Source organism: Leptonotus elevatus, chromosome 1 (genome assembly GCF_054856555.1).
Source record: "Leptonotus elevatus isolate MCC_2025b chromosome 1, RoL_Lele_1.0, whole genome shotgun sequence".
In the NCBI taxonomy this organism is placed as follows: Eukaryota; Metazoa; Chordata; class Actinopteri; order Syngnathiformes; family Syngnathidae; genus Leptonotus; species Leptonotus elevatus.
Genome location: NC_141239.1, coordinates 53,001,699 through 53,020,022, shown reverse-complemented (window position 1 = coordinate 53,020,022; position 18,324 = coordinate 53,001,699). Strand labels below are relative to the sequence as shown.

General features: G+C 40.3%; 1 protein-coding gene across 1 annotated transcript in view; it reads right to left on the bottom strand.

Annotated features, from left to right (window-relative positions):
- Positions 1–18,324, bottom strand: part of fbxl16 (F-box and leucine-rich repeat protein 16) — a 45,506-nt gene that overhangs the window by 11,812 nt on the left and 15,370 nt on the right. The window contains exon 2 of the mRNA XM_086069580.1: positions 4,647–5,361. Within this exon, the coding sequence (XP_085925706.1) occupies positions 4,647–5,354 (708 nt within the window). The 5' untranslated portion in view covers positions 5,355–5,361. The remainder of the gene's footprint in view (positions 1–4,646; positions 5,362–18,324) is intronic.

Genomic DNA, 18,324 nt, shown 5'->3' with positions numbered 1-18,324 from the left:
TGTCTAATCAAGAATCACCCTTTTATACATATCCGACGCCACCATGTCTGCAGCTTGGGTACATACAACGTTGACCTCTGAGATAAAAGCCCGGGTCGTCAGCAGCCAGTTTGAAAGCACAGGATGTGAGTTTTTACTAACGTGCACCGCACAACTCAAGCTGGTATCTGAAACATATATATGTATTAATGCATGTGTGTGTGTGTGTGTGTGTGTGTGTGTGTGTGTGTGTGTGTGTGTACTATGTGTGTGAAGTAAGTGTGGTATGGAAAATGAATGAGTTTGTCTCATACGATTGCTTATGTTCTGCCGGTATTATTAACATTTCAAAGATGCTGTAAATGTTCTAAGTTGGTTTTACTGTGACGATGACCCGCGTAGTTCTTCTGTTTTCGGTCCAATCAATTGGTAATGCACATTTCAGCACCCACAACAGGAAAGTCAACATATACTGTAGATCATGCAGTCAACAGTTCCAGCTTTCACCATGGCAACCATCCACTCATCCCAGAATAGCATCCTTGCCTAGCAGGTATGAAAAGCCATCTGAGAAACACTCGCCAGCTTCTGTTCATAGCAATGGAATACGATAACACAATACAATCAATATCATGAGAAGAAATAACACTTCTCTACTACGACTGCCATCAACAATGCCAACAAAAAGGCAAACAAGATAAGTCCAAAAAAGTCACAAAGTAGAGAAAAAGAAAAAAAGAGTAAAAAACAAAACAAAAAAAACAACACAAGCCTTCAACTGAGGGAGCAAACAAACGCACAATTAACACGACATAACATGAACATGACACGGACAATGAATCGTAAAGGATGGAAAGAAAGAAGGGAACTAAATGAATAATAATAACACCTGGACAAGACACATGTGACTGAGGGAGCTGAGTATAGACTCTGGACTGGTCACCAGCAAATTGGAGATCATATATACCGTAAAACAAACAACCATTCACACTTGCATTCACAAATATGGACAACTTAAAGTCTTCAAAGCTCAGCTTTGAATCTGGGACCACTACAACACCATTGTTGAACTAAAAACTGATGAACTAAATTAATGTTAATGTTTAAAATGTTAAAAATAAAAGATCAATAAATACAAGTGTTAGACATAGCTACAGGATTATATTTTCATTTTGGAATTTATCTTTCATTATTTGCTGTATTTGTTCAGCATAAACCAATAAAAGTATTACTTTGGTGCCTTCTTCTAACATTTTGGTGTCAAGTAACAATGTGGAAGTGAGTTGAAGAGTTTGATTTAGACAAAAATAATGCCTCCATATTGCGGCATTTATAGGCTTAACTTAAACATTTTAACCCTTTCACGGAGAGTGGTTATTACAGTGGACAGCTATTAAAACGTTTTCTCCATATAAATGAATCTTTTTGCCACAAATGGCCATTAGCCATTGTAATGGCAAAAAAGAAGAAGACCGACAACAAGATGGCAGGCAGAAGTTCAGAAGTGACGTGCAAGGAAGGAATAAGTGTCTATTCCTTCTATTCAAGGACGCCCTTGCAAGTAAAAATATATATTAGGACATCAAGCAACAACTAAGGAGTAATATAATTGATAAAATATCCAAGTATTGTATGAGTCCACTAAAGTGGACTTTGGACATCATTAGCTGTATTGTGACTACAACTTAGTGTTGCTGTAATTTTGTTACTTTTGAAAATACTACAGTATTTTTTTGCTTTAAATCATCATTTAATTTTTAATATAGCAATATTTTATGGTTTTTAGTCCTCATACGAGAGTAAGGATCCTGGAGCCTCATGTATGAAGGGTGGCGTATGCACCTTTCCACTCTCACGTATAGATCTATCAAGAGTGAAATGAGCGTGGGAATGTGCGGTGCTTCACAGCAACTACTTGGCTGTTTTTCTTGCTTTGGAGCCGTTGGCGAGTCGTAGAGGTGATGCTGGGTAGTTGCAAGAGGTGGACTTTTCGCCAGGTGGTCGCTGTAAAAATATATGTCATATATTTTGATATCAGATTCACTTTACACCACGGGAGAGGGCGGTGGATGGCCGCATCTATGCGCCGAAGACATAATTGTCGTCCTGCATGGGGGTGTACGGCGGACCACATGTGCCTAGGTGGCATGGAAAGGGGGGGGTAGGTTTTTCGATCACAAGTTGATCAATGACAAAATGATGCCCCTTAAACAAGCGGCGGACATGCCACGAAATATTGCCACTGTGGGGGGGGGGGGGGGGGGGGTTGTGCGCGTCGTGTGCGTCTTCTAAGTTTAAATCTCCATGATCAGAATCAGATCGATGCTCCTTAAACACGTCATTCATCCGGTATCAGCGGCGGCGGAGGGTTGTCTTATATTATTGTATTTTAACTTAAAGCCTCCATGATCACGATTGATGACTCTTCAGCATTCAGCCACTAACGGCGACGGCCCGAGATACTCTGACGGAACTTTCATCACGGAGGTTGTAATTGACTTCTGATCAAGACAGCCTGCCAAAAATCATAGTTTTTCGATCCTCTACTTTGTTTACAAGAGTCTCCAGCTTACATCGTTATTTTTTTTTCATTTGTCCCTCATGCTTTATAATGTGATTATCTTATCATGCATCGTAATCATTCCCACCCGCAAGCCCTGTTTATACTAATTTGCATATTTATGTACGGGCGTGGAGAGGGAGGAGTCTGGTATTCTAACATTTTCGCATTGATTGAGATGTATGAAAGGAATGTGCTTGGATATGTTTTTAGGTAAATGTTTTTGCAATACATGTAGTAGTTTTGAATAATGTTAAAAATATGTTAACAAAATGTTAAAAATCAAACAGACATTTTCTATAGTGTTCACATTTTTTTCAAGACTGTCACTTTAACTCGTTAATCTATATTAATTAATTACACGCAAATTAGTGCATTATAAAAATAACGCAATTGATTGCGAGTGGCAATTCAATGCGCAATATGGCCCATGGAGGTATCCGTAGGCAATAGAGGCACTACGAGCATTTACAACAGCGGACATGGACGCGAGTGCAGCACAGCCAGGAGAGTGAGGCAAACTTATTTGGACCTATATCTCCCAGATCCGTTATTTTGACAGTTCTGTTCTTTTCAATGTACATCTTTCACCTCGCCGGGACCCGCGGGGTCTGCCGCAACTGCCATTCATCACGGGGGCTACAAGCTAGATCACCATGGCGGAACGCAATGTCGTGGAGCGATGGCACGAACATCGTTGGAAAGCTGTCGTCGAGACGAGTCCGGGGATGTCCCCGGTAGGACGTACGGTTCGGGAGATACGACCGCACAAAGACCTCCAGGAGACCGATTATTTTCAAACACTTACCCCGCATGCGATGGTTGCTATCCCGGGTAAAATCATGGGTTTGTCAGCCCTCTATCTTCAGAACGCAATAATGGAGTCATGACGTTTTTGGCAGTACAAACCTGATAATCGAAATCAATAAAGGTCCACCATCTGTCCGCCTCAGAAAAGCAAGAGAGGGATTATATTAGCTACTTAAAACCGCGGGTAATAACTATATTAGGCTAAAAATGACGGCTCTGGGAGATCTAGTTGTCTTAAAATTCTGGTAGTGCTAGTGGTTAAACGCAAGTTTATTTATAAAAAGAACAAAGCCGGGAATATTAACAAGAACGCAGTGATTTGTACCTTTTGTAAAAAGAAAATAGCAGCTCCAGCCTGACTTATCATATAAGACTCTCAATGTAAACAAGCTTGTTTGAGCAACTGGCTCAAGGACACATAGCGTTAGTTGTCTGTTGTCAGATCCTGTAACCTATCTTGGGGTTGGTTTTTGATATGAGGAGTTGATAGTGTAGCCCCAGGTCCTCTTTTGGGTTTGTGTTGTTATTGTAGCTTTAGATTTAGAACATCTCCTTCTAACCTCTAACTTTTCCTGATTACCAGTTTGTTAGTTAAGCTCAAAACCACCGCAGCTATTTATTATCAGTTCATCTCATGCCATCCATACACCGACCACAGCTTGTGGAAGATTTTATGAAAGTTTTTTTTAAACAAAATTAAAGTTTAGATTATCTTTTAAAATAATATATGGTCTAATTGGTTTGTTGATGTGCTTAAACGTTTTCTTTTGAATTTCATTTATGAAGCACTTATGAAGCACTCTTCTCTTCTTAGTGTATTCAATTGATTAGTCATGCACTACAATTTTGTAATGTCCTGGAATTCAAATTCTTTATTTGGGGCCTTCATCAGATATGAGATCAAAATAGATTAATCAGATTAATTAATAAAAAAATCCTGTAATTAATAAGATTTTTAAAAAATTATCGCCTGACAGCACAATTTTTTTGTTTGTTATTTATTCTTTTCTTAGAAACATATTTCATCAGTTGCTCAAATGCACGTTATCCACCCTAGTGGACATGTCACCAAGTCCTTAAAATTTATGTTTGAAAAAAATGAAGGTGATTTTTTTTTCATGCCTAAAGAGTAATAAAAACAGTTGAGAAAAAAATCCCGATGTAGGTTATCATAATTTGTGCATGAAAGTTAGGGGAATTGTGAAGGATTTTCGGTATCTAGGCAGGGGAACAGTGTACATGGTGTTTTAAAATCAGGTGAAAACACAAATAAAGCTCATACGAGAGAGTGACTCACCTCTAGTCCGGCATCCGTGATAGTAGACCTCTTGAGGCTCACTGAGCGTACGCCCTTCTTGGAAAGTGGGTAGTTGTCAATGAACTCGCAAATGTCCAGGTCTGACACGCCCACTAAGCAAAAAGACTGGAAGCCACGCAGTGCGAAGGCCTGAAGACTGACAAACTCCTTGTCTCCATTGGGCAACAGGGTATAAAGCTCCTTGGCGTGCAATATGGGTGTCACACCCTCCCAGAACTTGGGCTGGTAGAGCACCTTTCGCCATGTCTTGCATAACTGTGCCAGCACACACTTTTCAGCTGTAGTGAAGTACCAGAGCAGTCGGTTTAGCAGCTTCTCATCCAGGACAAGCTGGCGCTCCAGTAGAATGGGTTTGGGTAGTGTGAGTGGGGGTAGTTGGCGTAGCGACGACTTCAGACCTACGTGCTGCTTCCCAGGTTCGAGGTCACAACCTAGGATGGAGGCTGCTGAATGTGGCATGACCGTGTTGTCCAGGTGGTGGTGGTGGTGGTAGGGAAGGGAGGATGGTGGCGGAGGCAGAATGGAGGGAACTGAGGAGGACTGGCACAAGCGGTTTTTGGCAGCAGGGGTCCCCTTGGTGATGCTGGCACTACCAAGACCATTGGCTTGGCTGGGGGGAAGCTTCACCATGCCGTTGCGAGTCACGCAGGGAGACTTCAGCTCACTGGGGGTGGACATGTTCAACATTGGGAACCTGGGGGGAGGGAAAAAGCACATATATCCAATATTAAAATTGGACAAAATGCACTTCGGTCCAAGTAAATCTAAACCGCTGTGGGACAGCTGCTGGGCATGAACAGTCATCAATAGAAAAATTATGTCTGAAAAATCATGAACGATACTGTTGCACTCTACTCTTACAGGTAGTGCTAATGTACATTGCAAAGTTGGCCCCAATAGCTTCACATAGCAAGTTTTTTCAACACATCTCAGGCTCTTGTGGCTTATTGACCAACCTGACCCAATGTTTCCCACACCATTTTAATACTTGAGCGGGTCACCCAAGTAAAAAGTTTTCAAGAAAATTTATGAAAAAAAAATATCCATCCATCCATCCATTTTCTGTACCGCTTGTCCTCACAAGGGTCGCGGGGGTTGCTGGAGCCTATCCCAGCTGGCTTCCGGCAGTAGGCGGGGTGCACCCTGAACTGGTTGCCAGCCAATCGCAGGGCAGAAAAAAAAAATATATAATATATATATATATATATATATACCACATGTAACGTTAGTTCACCGTCACTCACTTGTGGATCCTGAGACTAGAGGAGACGTAGTAACAGGACTGAAACCCACCTCCCGTCTAACCTGCCTCCCATCCATACCGCCGGAATCCACCCACCCAAGTAGATTGCAAATCTGTGGGAAACACTGTGACCCCAGTAAAAGTGGACTGTAATGGTAAAAACAAGTTTCTTGCACCTCTATTCACCCCAATTGCAACTGTTCCACCTGACCACGCTCCTGCAAAGTTTTGTGGAAACCAAACTACTCTTTAGCATTTATGTAGTCCTGCTCCCAAGCTACAAAACCAAACAATTAATGTGCCTATTTTTACTGAGTAATTAACCAAAGAAACTTGTTTCTTGTGAGTAAAATGTTTATTGTTCAGTTGATGTTGAGGTTTGCAGAAACTATTTGATTTGAGTTTTTATAATTAACACTTAAAAACTAAGGTTTTGGTCATCTAGAATGCGGACATTGAACATATGTTTTCTGCTAAATAACCATCCAACCATTTTCTATCTTGCTTGACCTCATCAAACCCACACCATCTTGCAAAAACACTCAACAATTGCATTGCCCTTGGCATCAAACAGTGACAAAAAACTTGCTTTCAATAATAGCATTTAATTGATTTATTATATACTGAATAGAAAATGTTTTTATAAATTAAATCTGATGAACGCACAGTAAAAATAACATTTTTCTAGCTTGAAACGGAAGGAAATGGAAAATTTGTGTTGTGATGTGATGAAACCACATGGATATTCTATCATTTACAATGTTTTACTCTGTAATATGTTGAATATACTAAATCTTATTATTTTCTCTTTGGCGTCACCTTATTCAGTGGTCATTACTCAATTGCTCCATTTCTCACTGTCCTCTGCATCTTCTTTGCTAATCCATCTATCCACAAGTGTTCCCACACCACATTCACAAATCTCCTCTTTGGTCTTCCTCTTTGCCTCCTCCCTGGCGGTTTCATTCCCAACATTCTTCTTCCGACCCTTGAATACAATTACTGTATATAAACGGTATGTATCAAGTAAGGTTGTTGTACCAGAACTTATTCTTTCATCTGAATATATTTTCCAAACCCCCGTATGCTATGAAACCAAGTGAAATGTTCCGACTTCCCCACAGCATTTTAGTTTATTACTTTCATAATACCAACACCAATAAACTTTTAGCTACCATCAATGACTCTTTTAAAACTAAAAACGCATGGCAGCAGACTCCCGTAAGATATCACCAGACAAACTCCCAACTCTTTTACCATACCCAAGTCATTCACCAAAACACACTCAAATAAAACAGTTTTTTAACTGAGCTTGAATCAGAAATTGCATAAAGTCTCTGTGTGCCCTGCAATTGGCTGGCAACCAGTTTAGGGTGTACCCCCGCCTACTGCCCGATGCCAGCTGGGAAAGGCTCCAGCGCCCCCAGCGACCCTTGTGAGGACAAGCGTTTAAGAAAATGGATGGATGATTCAGACAAAAGTCGGATAGGACTTTCTATATTCCAAAATATATTACAAGCATACTAACCAAGTAACCAACTACACTTTTTTGACTTTACAGCTCACATTTTTCGATGGATGAATGGACTGGCAAGCCAGTAGACAGTAGGGACGTAACAATAACCGCAATATCGTGATAACGTGATATTAAAATTGCCACAATATCATTGTCGTCATGCTACGATATTTAAAGCACATCACTATCAAATGTTTTTACTTATTCACCTGTTTCAGCCAGCACAGCATTATGAACTACATAGACTATGATACTCTTTTCGCTAGAGCTGTGCGATACTTGAGATTTTGGTATTGATCGATACCAAGTAAATACTGGTGCCAATATGGATACCAAGTACTTTTAGGTTCATAAAATACTATGGTTTTAAAATCATTTGTCCTATTAAATAACTTTTTTGTTGTTGTTGTGCAAATTAGACTTTGTTGTTTAGTTCTTAAACATTTCATAATAAAGTATCCTCAACTGAAATATACCTGGGCTATTATTGAAATCTGCAATGTAGTAATAATGTTCATATTCTGAGTCCCTGTCACTCTTCTGCATTTAAAGAAATGTCAGCCACCCAAGTTCCTCTAGTCTAGTCACATTACATAAACGATACTTACATGTTGTGCTACACTAATACCTAGCTCAATGGATAGTAGTTGGAAACGCTCAAACAAAGCATAACATGACTCATTGTCACATTATGCATTTCACTGTAAAAATAATTATTTGTCACAGCCAGTGCCGCCCACATCTGTCATTGGCAGGCCGGCACATGCGCGTGTGCTACAAAGGGATAGCGCGAGGGCCCCATGAGAAACCAAAATAAATAAATAAATGTAAAATATCGATACTAGCGCTCTGGTATCGACCCGAACCGATACTCAAGTAGGTATGTTTTCTATCGATACTTGGATCAATCTGCACAGCCCTACTTTACGCTGCTGAGCCAATAGTGACATACGCTGTGCATTGTTTACAAAGTAATTGAAGATGGTGGAGGGCGGCGACCATACTGGCATAGTGGCATGGATATAGCAGAAAACTCAAAGGTTGACATATATATAGTATTATGAGCTTCTTTTTTCTTTTTTTTTGCCAACATCACACAATATTGTGATAATTATTATAGGTTCATATCGTGATAATATGGTATTGTGACATTTGGATATCGTTAAATCCCTAGGAGACAGACAGATGCACAGAACTGTATTAATGTTACATCATCATACTGTATTTGTTCACCGATTTAGAAGAGAATAGCTCAATCTATTTTCACACAGTTTAAATACGTTTCTGTACATAATCTGGATCCCATGTCCACATGAGAACAGCTGAGAGTGTAAATGATCCGCGGACCATGGCCTCATCTGGCCTGTTCTCTCTGATCTCACTGTGTCAGCAGCAGGAGGAGGCTCACAGGCTCCAACTAATCAGTTATGTAACACCCTGACTTTAGGGCTTCACACACAACAGCATCATTCAACCCTATTCTGCCAAAACAACCCACTGTGCATCAACACATGCTACATCCGTGTACACTTACATGTATCTGTTCATGCAATCTATTCATTAGCACGAGCCCTGTTGGACCTTTGCAGAATTTTCTGCCGGCCCCTTAGCAGATGGAGCCTTGCTCTGCCTCATCTGCAGCATCACCAGGTTCCTCCATTACATAATACAATTCTTTCAGCTAGACTGGCTACAGCCAGCACTGTGAAGCGTTTCAAAAAAGGCCGACATATTTCAGAGCAAAGTTGTGCTATCGCAAATTTCACATTATGAAATGACATGTAAAAAGATGCCTCCCTTATCCTAATGAATGCCACAGTACTCATCCAATACTTTTTTAGGCACACGACGATAATAAGATCCAAAACAATTACACAAGGCAAACAGCAAGAAAATAGTTGTTTTGTAATAGCTGGTTCATGTGGCACATTGGGATGTCTATTACAGTTTATCTATAAACCTAAATGAAGAAAACACATAAGAAAAAATGTACAATGTAACATTTATAATGTAAAATTTTGCAACAGTAACACACAAACCAACATACACATACATTATAATGGAAGGTTTTGTAATGTCAAATTTAACAACTAATCAGGGCACAAACACCATCAGATTTAGAAGTATGGATTAACATTTACAATTTACATGAAATGACAACTATCTTTTGTTTTAATTTCATAGCGTGTGTCATGGCTGTGCAGCTTCCAGTTTTTTGTGGGTTGATTTTTATGTGTCTTTCAGATTCGACATGTTGCCATGCAAATATTTGTTGCCCAACACCTTCCAGAGTGCTAGCGCTCACCATGCACACACATAAAAAAAAAACTTCTTTTTTTTTAACCAATCAGATTTCAGATTCACCCTTCTGCACCTTCACGAATCTTGCGAGTAAGCTAGGGCATTTTTCAGTAATTTGATTGGTTCAGCTATGTTTAATACCTCTCATTGGTGAGCTTTAAATGTGCACCAAAGATTGATTTACAGGGTAGGATGATGTTAGACGTGGGTAAAAATTCACTTTTCAAGGTGCATTTTTAAGAAAAACTGAAGTTTTTTAGGCTAGGTCAGCCAACACTGTTTCTGGCTGGTTTGTTTCAACCCCGAAATAGATTTTTGGGGCACTTTCAGAGCACTACAAAATGCAAACATGGAAGAGTTAGCTTACACAGACAGGCCTAGCAAAGAAATGATGTTTGCTGCATCAGCATCTCTGGTGAGAACAATGCATTTTATTTCAAGCTTTGATATTGAGAAATATTAATTGTGAACTCCTACAGTATATTGTATAGTTAGAGGTTGGCTGGCAACGAGTCCATGTCAGATCATGTCAATATGAATAAGTAAGTAGTGCTGGGATTGTTTTTAAACAAAGTCCTGTGCTTAATTATTATTTGGGGAGATAATATTGTAGTTTCTTCAACTGAACCTTTTCCCAGAGCTGATTGCAGGTATATTAGTCTATAACTCCGGTGTCTGTATGGTGAGCGGATACTGTGTAATGTAATGAGTTGAATCGGCCACCTGTTGCATAATAAAGGTTTGGATTGGAGTAAACGACTTATTGTACATGGTACTTTGTCTGGGTCAAGTCACCAACGGCCTGTCTCATATTTAATGTCACACATACTGTAGTTATATATCATTTTTGTATTTTATGACGTGATGGTAAATTAGGTCATTTATACCCACAAGGCCCAGGTCCAAAAGTCACAAGTTCATAATAATTGAGATGTCATTTGCGTGGCTGCTCACTGCAAGGTAATGGGTCAAATGCGAAGAACGACTTTCGCCCCACTTAGATGCGTGTGACAATCAGTGGTACTCTTTTTGTCAGCCTCTTACACAGATTAAACAATATCTTGGTCAGAATGACCAATTTGTATCGGTTTGCCTAATCCCCAATATATATTGATTGAAAACACCTATCATTCTAGACGGGTTGTTTTAACCAAAGGGTCTGTCGGACACATAACTACCAGCTTGATTGGTCAAATTTAACCCTTTTTTGGGGGGGTTAATTTCACCAATCCGTTTTTAGGGTGTATACAGCCTGCACTCATTAGGGTCATGGTGGAGCTGGAGCCTATCCAAGCTGACTTTGGGTGAGAGGCGGGACACACTGGACTGACCGTCAGTCAATTACTGAGCACATATAGACAAAAAATAATAATAATTTACACTTACAAACAAAGCTGTGGACTATTTAGTGTTTTGTGTCTGTGACAAGCTTTCATCAAATACTCCAAAGATGATTAATTATAGTGTATTTTACACACCTTGTATTCTACCATGCTAAAATTTGCCTTTTTTCAGGGGGTGGTCCTGCCTAATGTAAAAGAGTCACTGTTCATTCCACCCGCTATTCTGTGGAGACAATGTTGAGTAAGGCTGCCGTTACCATGACAACTAGGGACAGAACAAGAAGGTGGCCACTTGTTATGCCCCAAGTCTAAAAAAGCTATAGCACAAATCAGCATTTCATCACCAAGGCATTGAATTACACCTATACACACATCATAACTGACAACTACTACAACTATTACCACAACTAATAATACATTTAAATAGACATCTCTTCTAGCTATGTAAAGAAACCATTTACAATACAGGGAGTCCCTGAGTTATAAACAAGTTCCGTTCCTACGCTGGCGACGTAGCCCGAATTTCCGCATAAGTCAGATTTCATCGCTAAAGTCGAAATTGATGTCAAAATACTTTGTGCAGTAATTGAAAAAAAAAAAAAAGAAGATATTTGCGGCAACCGGAAGTTGCCGAAAAATAATATTTTGTGTTTCTGCACGGACATTTATTGTTGACGGAAGGCAAAGTGGAACTTGAAAACCTCAACACGGAAATGTGACGAGCATGACGGCGAGCCGACCTTTGATTTATTTAACTTAACTTTAGATAATTTTAAAATGTTGTGATTACTGTGGGAAATGTTAATGAAAAAGTGATCTTCATCAAATCACGGTGGCTAAAGATAATTAAATATCAAAAACAAAAATGGTTTGGTGGTCTAGATTTTGCATTTCATGTCAAGGTCCGACTAGTGAAAATTGTGATTTGGCTGCTATTCAGTGAAGGAGCAGATCTATTCTTGTGGATTACAGAGCTGCGAGCCACCCCAAAATTGTGAAAGGTCCTAAACTATTTTTACTGTCACTTTTAACAGTAAGCTGTGACTTTGTAGTTTTTCAAAATAGCTGAAATTCAGTATACACCAAAACAACATACAATCGCTTAATGGATTGGTTTTAGTATGCTTAATAAATTAAGCCTAAGAATGTCAAAGTGGTCCTGGCATCCTTCCATTTTTCTGTATGCAGGCCTCTGGGGGGGAAAAATGGCCACCACTGTTCTAGAAGCTGCATACACATTGACGCGCTATGTTGCGCTTCAGAAGGAGGCAACAGGTTTGTCTCTCCTGATGAATCACTCTCACTGGGCTCGACACACTGTAACTGCAGAGGAGCACTATCACCGTGTTTATCCCACCGAGTCTGGAGTTACCTAAACAACTCTTCCTTTCCAGCTCAGTGGCACTGCCAGTGATGTGTGCTTGGTTCGCTGCAAAGGGCCTCAGTCAGTTAAGAGGAAAAGTCAGCCCAGGCTGTGAAGTGGAGCTGTATGAATAAGTCATTTTCCATCTTGCGTCCATGATTCATGGAGCCAAATTCAGCAACTCTACGATCAACATTTCTGTCTGTGTTATTCATCGAGCGCCAGGATCTTAAAAATCATGAGCTCACTTCACATGAATGTCTTGGATTTTTTTATTTTCCACCTCATACAGAGCCAGAGATTCCTGAAACAGAAACTTGGATCATATTTTGTAAACTGGGGATAGAAGAAGAACATTGTGCCTGTTGGTCTGGCCTCACAGTTTTAGACTACCGGTATGTGCATCTAATTACCATAAAAGGTGACTCTTAAATGTTTGGGACTCCAGAAATTGCCTTTAGCACCAACAATTTAAAATCTCCAATTGTCAGTCTCCTCAAGATTGTTCAGTAGCCTGTCTTGGCACATTGAAAACACATGAATTAATTTCCCCCTGTGAAATTCAGCCATTCTGGCATGTGATATATCTTTGTATTCCTGCTGTGCTAATGAGCTCGTTGGGCCATTCATGCGTGTAAAGTGATAATGTTAAATGTGTAAAAATGTGTGATGTGCAGTAATGAACCGAGCTGAAGAATATGTGCTAAACTCGTGTAGTTATACAAAGTCAATACAGTCACTCTCACTCACAGCAGCCTCTCTCCTTGCGTAATCACATAAAAAATACTGTCAACAGTAAAGGAACCTTGATGCACTGCATTCGCAAAAGAGTTTAATAATTATTTTGAAAAATAATTTTGTGAATCCTAAAAAATAACTTTATATAATTGTATTATTTCCAAGTTTGTATTATTCCACAATATACAATGTACTATATGTGCATAGGACAATGTGTATTTTTGATGGAATGTAAGTGTATGCTACAATTTTATTTCATATGTTTTTATATCAGTATATTTCATACCACTAGAGTACAACAGCATTCTTTCATCCATCCATTCTATGCAGCTTGTCCTCTTCAGGTTTGCTGGTGATGTGATGAAATTTGCAATAATTACCAACAATAATTTAGCAAGCTAGGAAACAAATATTTTTAAAAAAATTCTACACATATCTGCAAGTTTTTACATTTTCAAATGATCACTTGTACAACATTCCTAGGGTATCATAATGTCTCTTTTCATAAGCCAATACCACTCACTAACTAACTATTTTTAGAACAGGACCACAGGTATCTCATGTGGTCCTTATGGGCGACCATGTTGATAACCACTGATTTAGCGTTTTCAGCAAACCTAACATGCATGTTTTTGAAGTGTGGGAGAACACCGAAGTACAGTACGTGAAGTAAAGTAAAGTGAAGTAAAGTAAGAACATGGAAATTCCACACAGGAGGCCCAGAGCCGAGACTGGAACCTCACATGTGGTAAACGCTATCCTGCCCAGCATTGTTTAAATGAGACCCGAATAAACAACTTTTTGTTGTTATCACATTCTCTTTCATTTTCTTTCCCTGTTGTCAGTATTAGATGTTATGGGTTGCAGAAGTGCGTAAAAAAAAAAAAAAAAAAAATTAAAGAACAAAAACTACAACTAGGATGGGGAATCAAAAGACAAATTTAAAAGTAATGAACAAATATTAGGATAAGACAACATGACATGACTTGGACAAGAAAAAGGACAAAGATAGCAAACATAATGAACCTAAAAAAGACAGAGCAACTGGACAAAACACGAGTGGCTGAGGGAGCTGATTGGGAGACAAAAGGGACCGGGCTGACGAGAAAAGGTGGACACAAAAAACGAATGAGACAGACATATCAAAAGGGACACAGGGAGAACATGATGAATTTTAATCTAATCAAAACCAAATAAGCCATAACACCGATCATGACAATACGAGATGCTAACAGACGCTGGCGATGCTTTCATGATATTATTTGAGTGAGATGTAAGCATGGCAATTAATGTTTTTGACAGCAACTACAGTAAAAGCCTTAGTCCACTTTTTAAGGCAAGAGAATCAACCTTGAGCAATGTTGATAAATACTATTTACTAAAATGACAAAACTATGTTTGTAGCGGTTAACAGGAATAGGTTCTGTCTATTTATATTCCAAACTCATTCTGTACTGCAGCCAACTCTGGCTGTTTACACAACTATGCTTGTAGCTGTACATCCATTTATCTATTCTCTACACGGCTAAAACTACACCCCGAAGACTACATCCTGACTGGCTGACTGTCAATCCCGGTGCACGTACAGAGACAAGCATTTTTTTTCAGGCTTGCGTTTGAACTTGTCACTATGTGGGAACTGAACTCATGCTGACAACACAGTTTTCAGGCAAATGTACCAAAACACTGATAGTGATTCTAGATAAGGGGTGTCCAAGTCCGGTCCTCGAGAGCACCTATTCAGCCCGTTTTAAATGTCTCCCTCCTCTAACACACCTGAATCAAATGATCGGCAAAAGTTCACATCCTAAATCTCCAAAACGTCCTCTTCTTTTAGCCATTATATAGCGATATATCTGAAATCTTGCTTTGTTTGAACTGTTTTTTGAAAAGTGAGCCAACCAATCAGTGTTCTTTAAGATAATCATGGTATCTAAGGGCACATTATGGCAAATGAAACTGCTTGTATACAGTGTTTGGCCTCAACACACCAGTAGTTTTATCGGCACTAGATTATATCCTGCTTCCATCTGATTATTTTCTATAGCACTTGCCTGACTTTAGGTAAAAAAATGGGTTTCGCCAGACTGATCACCAGCCCATCGCAGAGTCAGATTACACTTCCACTATAAAAAAAAATATATATATAAAAAAAAATTATAAAAACATTTATAAAAAAAATTCTTAAAAAAATTATTTAAAAAAAATATGAAAAAAATTATGAAAAAAAATTAAAAAGCAAAGAACAGCACTGAAGGCTTCTCCTGACTGACCATGACACGGAACACAAACTGCTTGTCAAGCTAACCTATTCAGCCATTGCTAACAAAACAGAATTTGGTTTGAGTCTGAGGCACTGAAGATAGTTTACATTGCAACCACAAATACGTTTATATCATGATCATCTTCCTGTTTCTTATTTAAATGTTTACCACTGTGGACTACCGCAAAGCCCAAATCCGAACTTTTGAAACGGGTATGCTCACTTTTAGGAAAGGCCTCCTAACAAGCTGTCATTGCCAACATTAAGCCACAGTTGCATTATGGGAGAGGAGCGGAGCAGATTGCATGGCTCTTAAGCAGTGTGTATTATGGTGTGCAAGCAGAGTGCAGCACATACTGCAAGAGGCAGATCAACATGGCTTACAAGGTTTTTTTCAATCTGTCTAATGATGCAATTAATCATTTATGACAAACAAAGCCAGTGACTTACCGAATGAACTTATCAATGGCATCAAAGAGATATCATGATAGCTTGAAATTATATTAGGAAGGATTTAACTCCGGTATCAGACATCAATGCCAAAGAAGAAGCTTGACCCTAGTGTGATCAGGACAGGCACGAACGGTGGATAGTGAGTACAAACGAGCGGAGGCAGATGGCACTTCTTTTCTTTTATTCTCCACATGTGCAAAAATGCAAAAAATGCATTGTGCAAAAAAGTGAATTGGCAGAATGGCTCGGAGCATGGCTTCTCCAGCAGCAGTTTCTTCCACAGAGATGTTACAGGTTTCTTAAATGGGGACACTACAATTGGAACAAATCAATAAACTCCACAGTGGTAAATCATTAGACTAACTTAAAATCCTTCAATGTGAAAATATAACCCAAAACTAAAGAAATACTTACAAACGAATAACTATTTCCCCACTTAACCCATTTAGACAATAAACTAAATACTTGAATTTAGTAAAACCATGTGGCCACCTCATACACACTCTTCCACTTGGTCCAGGCCTCACCCTTTTAGCAGTGTCTGGTCGACTTGGGACTCTTTTGACCTGACACCACCAAACTAGACGAACACGCTGTCCGTTACACTTCCCCCTCCCTCTCCAAGGCGAAGCCGTCCTCCTTGCTTCTAGAGAGAAAGTCAGCTACCACATTTGACTTGATGGTACTGATTGTGAAGTCATATGGTTGCAGGGAGAGATACCATCCGGTGATGCAATTGTTTGAGTCCTTCATCCTATACAGCCATTGAAGGGCGCTATGGTATGTCTCCAGCACAAAGTAGAGTCCGAGCAGGTAGTATCAGAGAGTCAACAGCCCATTTCACAGCAAAGCATTCTTTTTCCACTGTTGAGTACCTCGTTTCCCGATCCAGCGTCCTCCGACTGAGAAAAACGACTGGTCTCCTCTCCCCGTCTTTCTCCTGGAGCAGGACAGTCCCCAGCCCACTTTGCGAGGCATCAGTCTGGAGGATGAAGGGCTGACTGAAGTCAGGACTGTGAAGGACCGGCCCTGTACAGATAGCCTCCTTCAGATCCAGGAACGCCCGCCCGCCTCAGTCCAGTGCACTTTATTCGGTGCTGCTTTCTTAGTCAAACTTTTTAGGATGGCAGTTCTTTCGTAAAAATTTGGCACAAATTTGCTATGCCAACCAACAAGTCCAAGAAATCCTCTCACCTGCCTTTTTGTGATGGGGACTGCAAACGAGCCAATGGCCTCCATCTTTCCAATCTGTGGCTTGATCCTCCCAAATCCAATGGTGAATCCCAGGTACTGCACCTCTCGTTGGGCAACCGAGCACTTCCGGGGATTGATAGTCAGGCCCGCCGCTCTAATCTTGTGCAACACCTTCTCCAGGTGGTGTAGATGTTCCCAGGAGCTACTATACACCACCACGTCATCCAAGTAGGCAGCAGCAAAGTCGGACACGTCCCACAGTATGTGATCCATCAGGCACTGGAAGGTTGCTGGTGCCCCCCTGACCAAATGGCATCACTTTAAACTGGTACATACCAAATGGTGTCCTGAACGCCGTGAGCTTCTTTTGCTTCTGGGGGCCAATGCCAGCTGCCAGTAACCTTTATTGAGGTCTAGGGTGGTGATATAGGAGGCTCTTTCCTCTCTCGCCAACAGGTCGTTTACTCTTGGCATTGGCTAGGGGTCAAAGTTGGAAATGGCATTCAGGTATCTGAAATCAATGCAGAATCGCAAAAAGCCATCCTTATTGGTTACCAGTACAATGGGACCACACCACTCGCTGTTGGACACCTCAATGACCCCCAGTTCAAGCACCTGGCGTCCATACAGCAGTTCGAAGGGGGAGAAGCCGGTAGATAACTGTGGAACCTCCCGGTAAGCGAACAGAAGATATGGTAGCCACTAGTCCCAGTCAGTGCCAGTGCTGGAAACTTGCGCAGCATATGCTTCAATGTCTGAATATAGCGTTCTACCAGCCCGTCCGTTTGGGGGTGATAAGGTGTGGTCCTGATCACCAACAGCTGATAGACTTGCTTTAACAATTTTGACATAAAATTGGTACCACAATCTGTCATAATTTCTTTCGCAACCCTCACTCTGGAGAATAGTTGCAATAGACAATTTGCGATTTTTTCTGCTTTAATTGATCGCATTGGAAAAGCTTCTGGATATCTCGTAGCATAATCGCAAATAACCAAAATGAAACTATTTCCTTAGGAACTTTTCTCAAGTGTGTCACACCGCGGTGAGGTTGTCCTGTCATTTCCTGTTTTATTTTGAAAATTCTGACTCCTCTCGTTTCAGGTCACTTGCCCTTCCTCGTGTGGTGTCAGTGTCAACCCTGATTCCTGATTGTGTCCACCTGTTTCCCATTACCCTCATGTGTTAAATGGTCTGCGTCTCCCCTGTCTTGTGCCTAAGTGTTTTCGTCAGAGCCACTAAA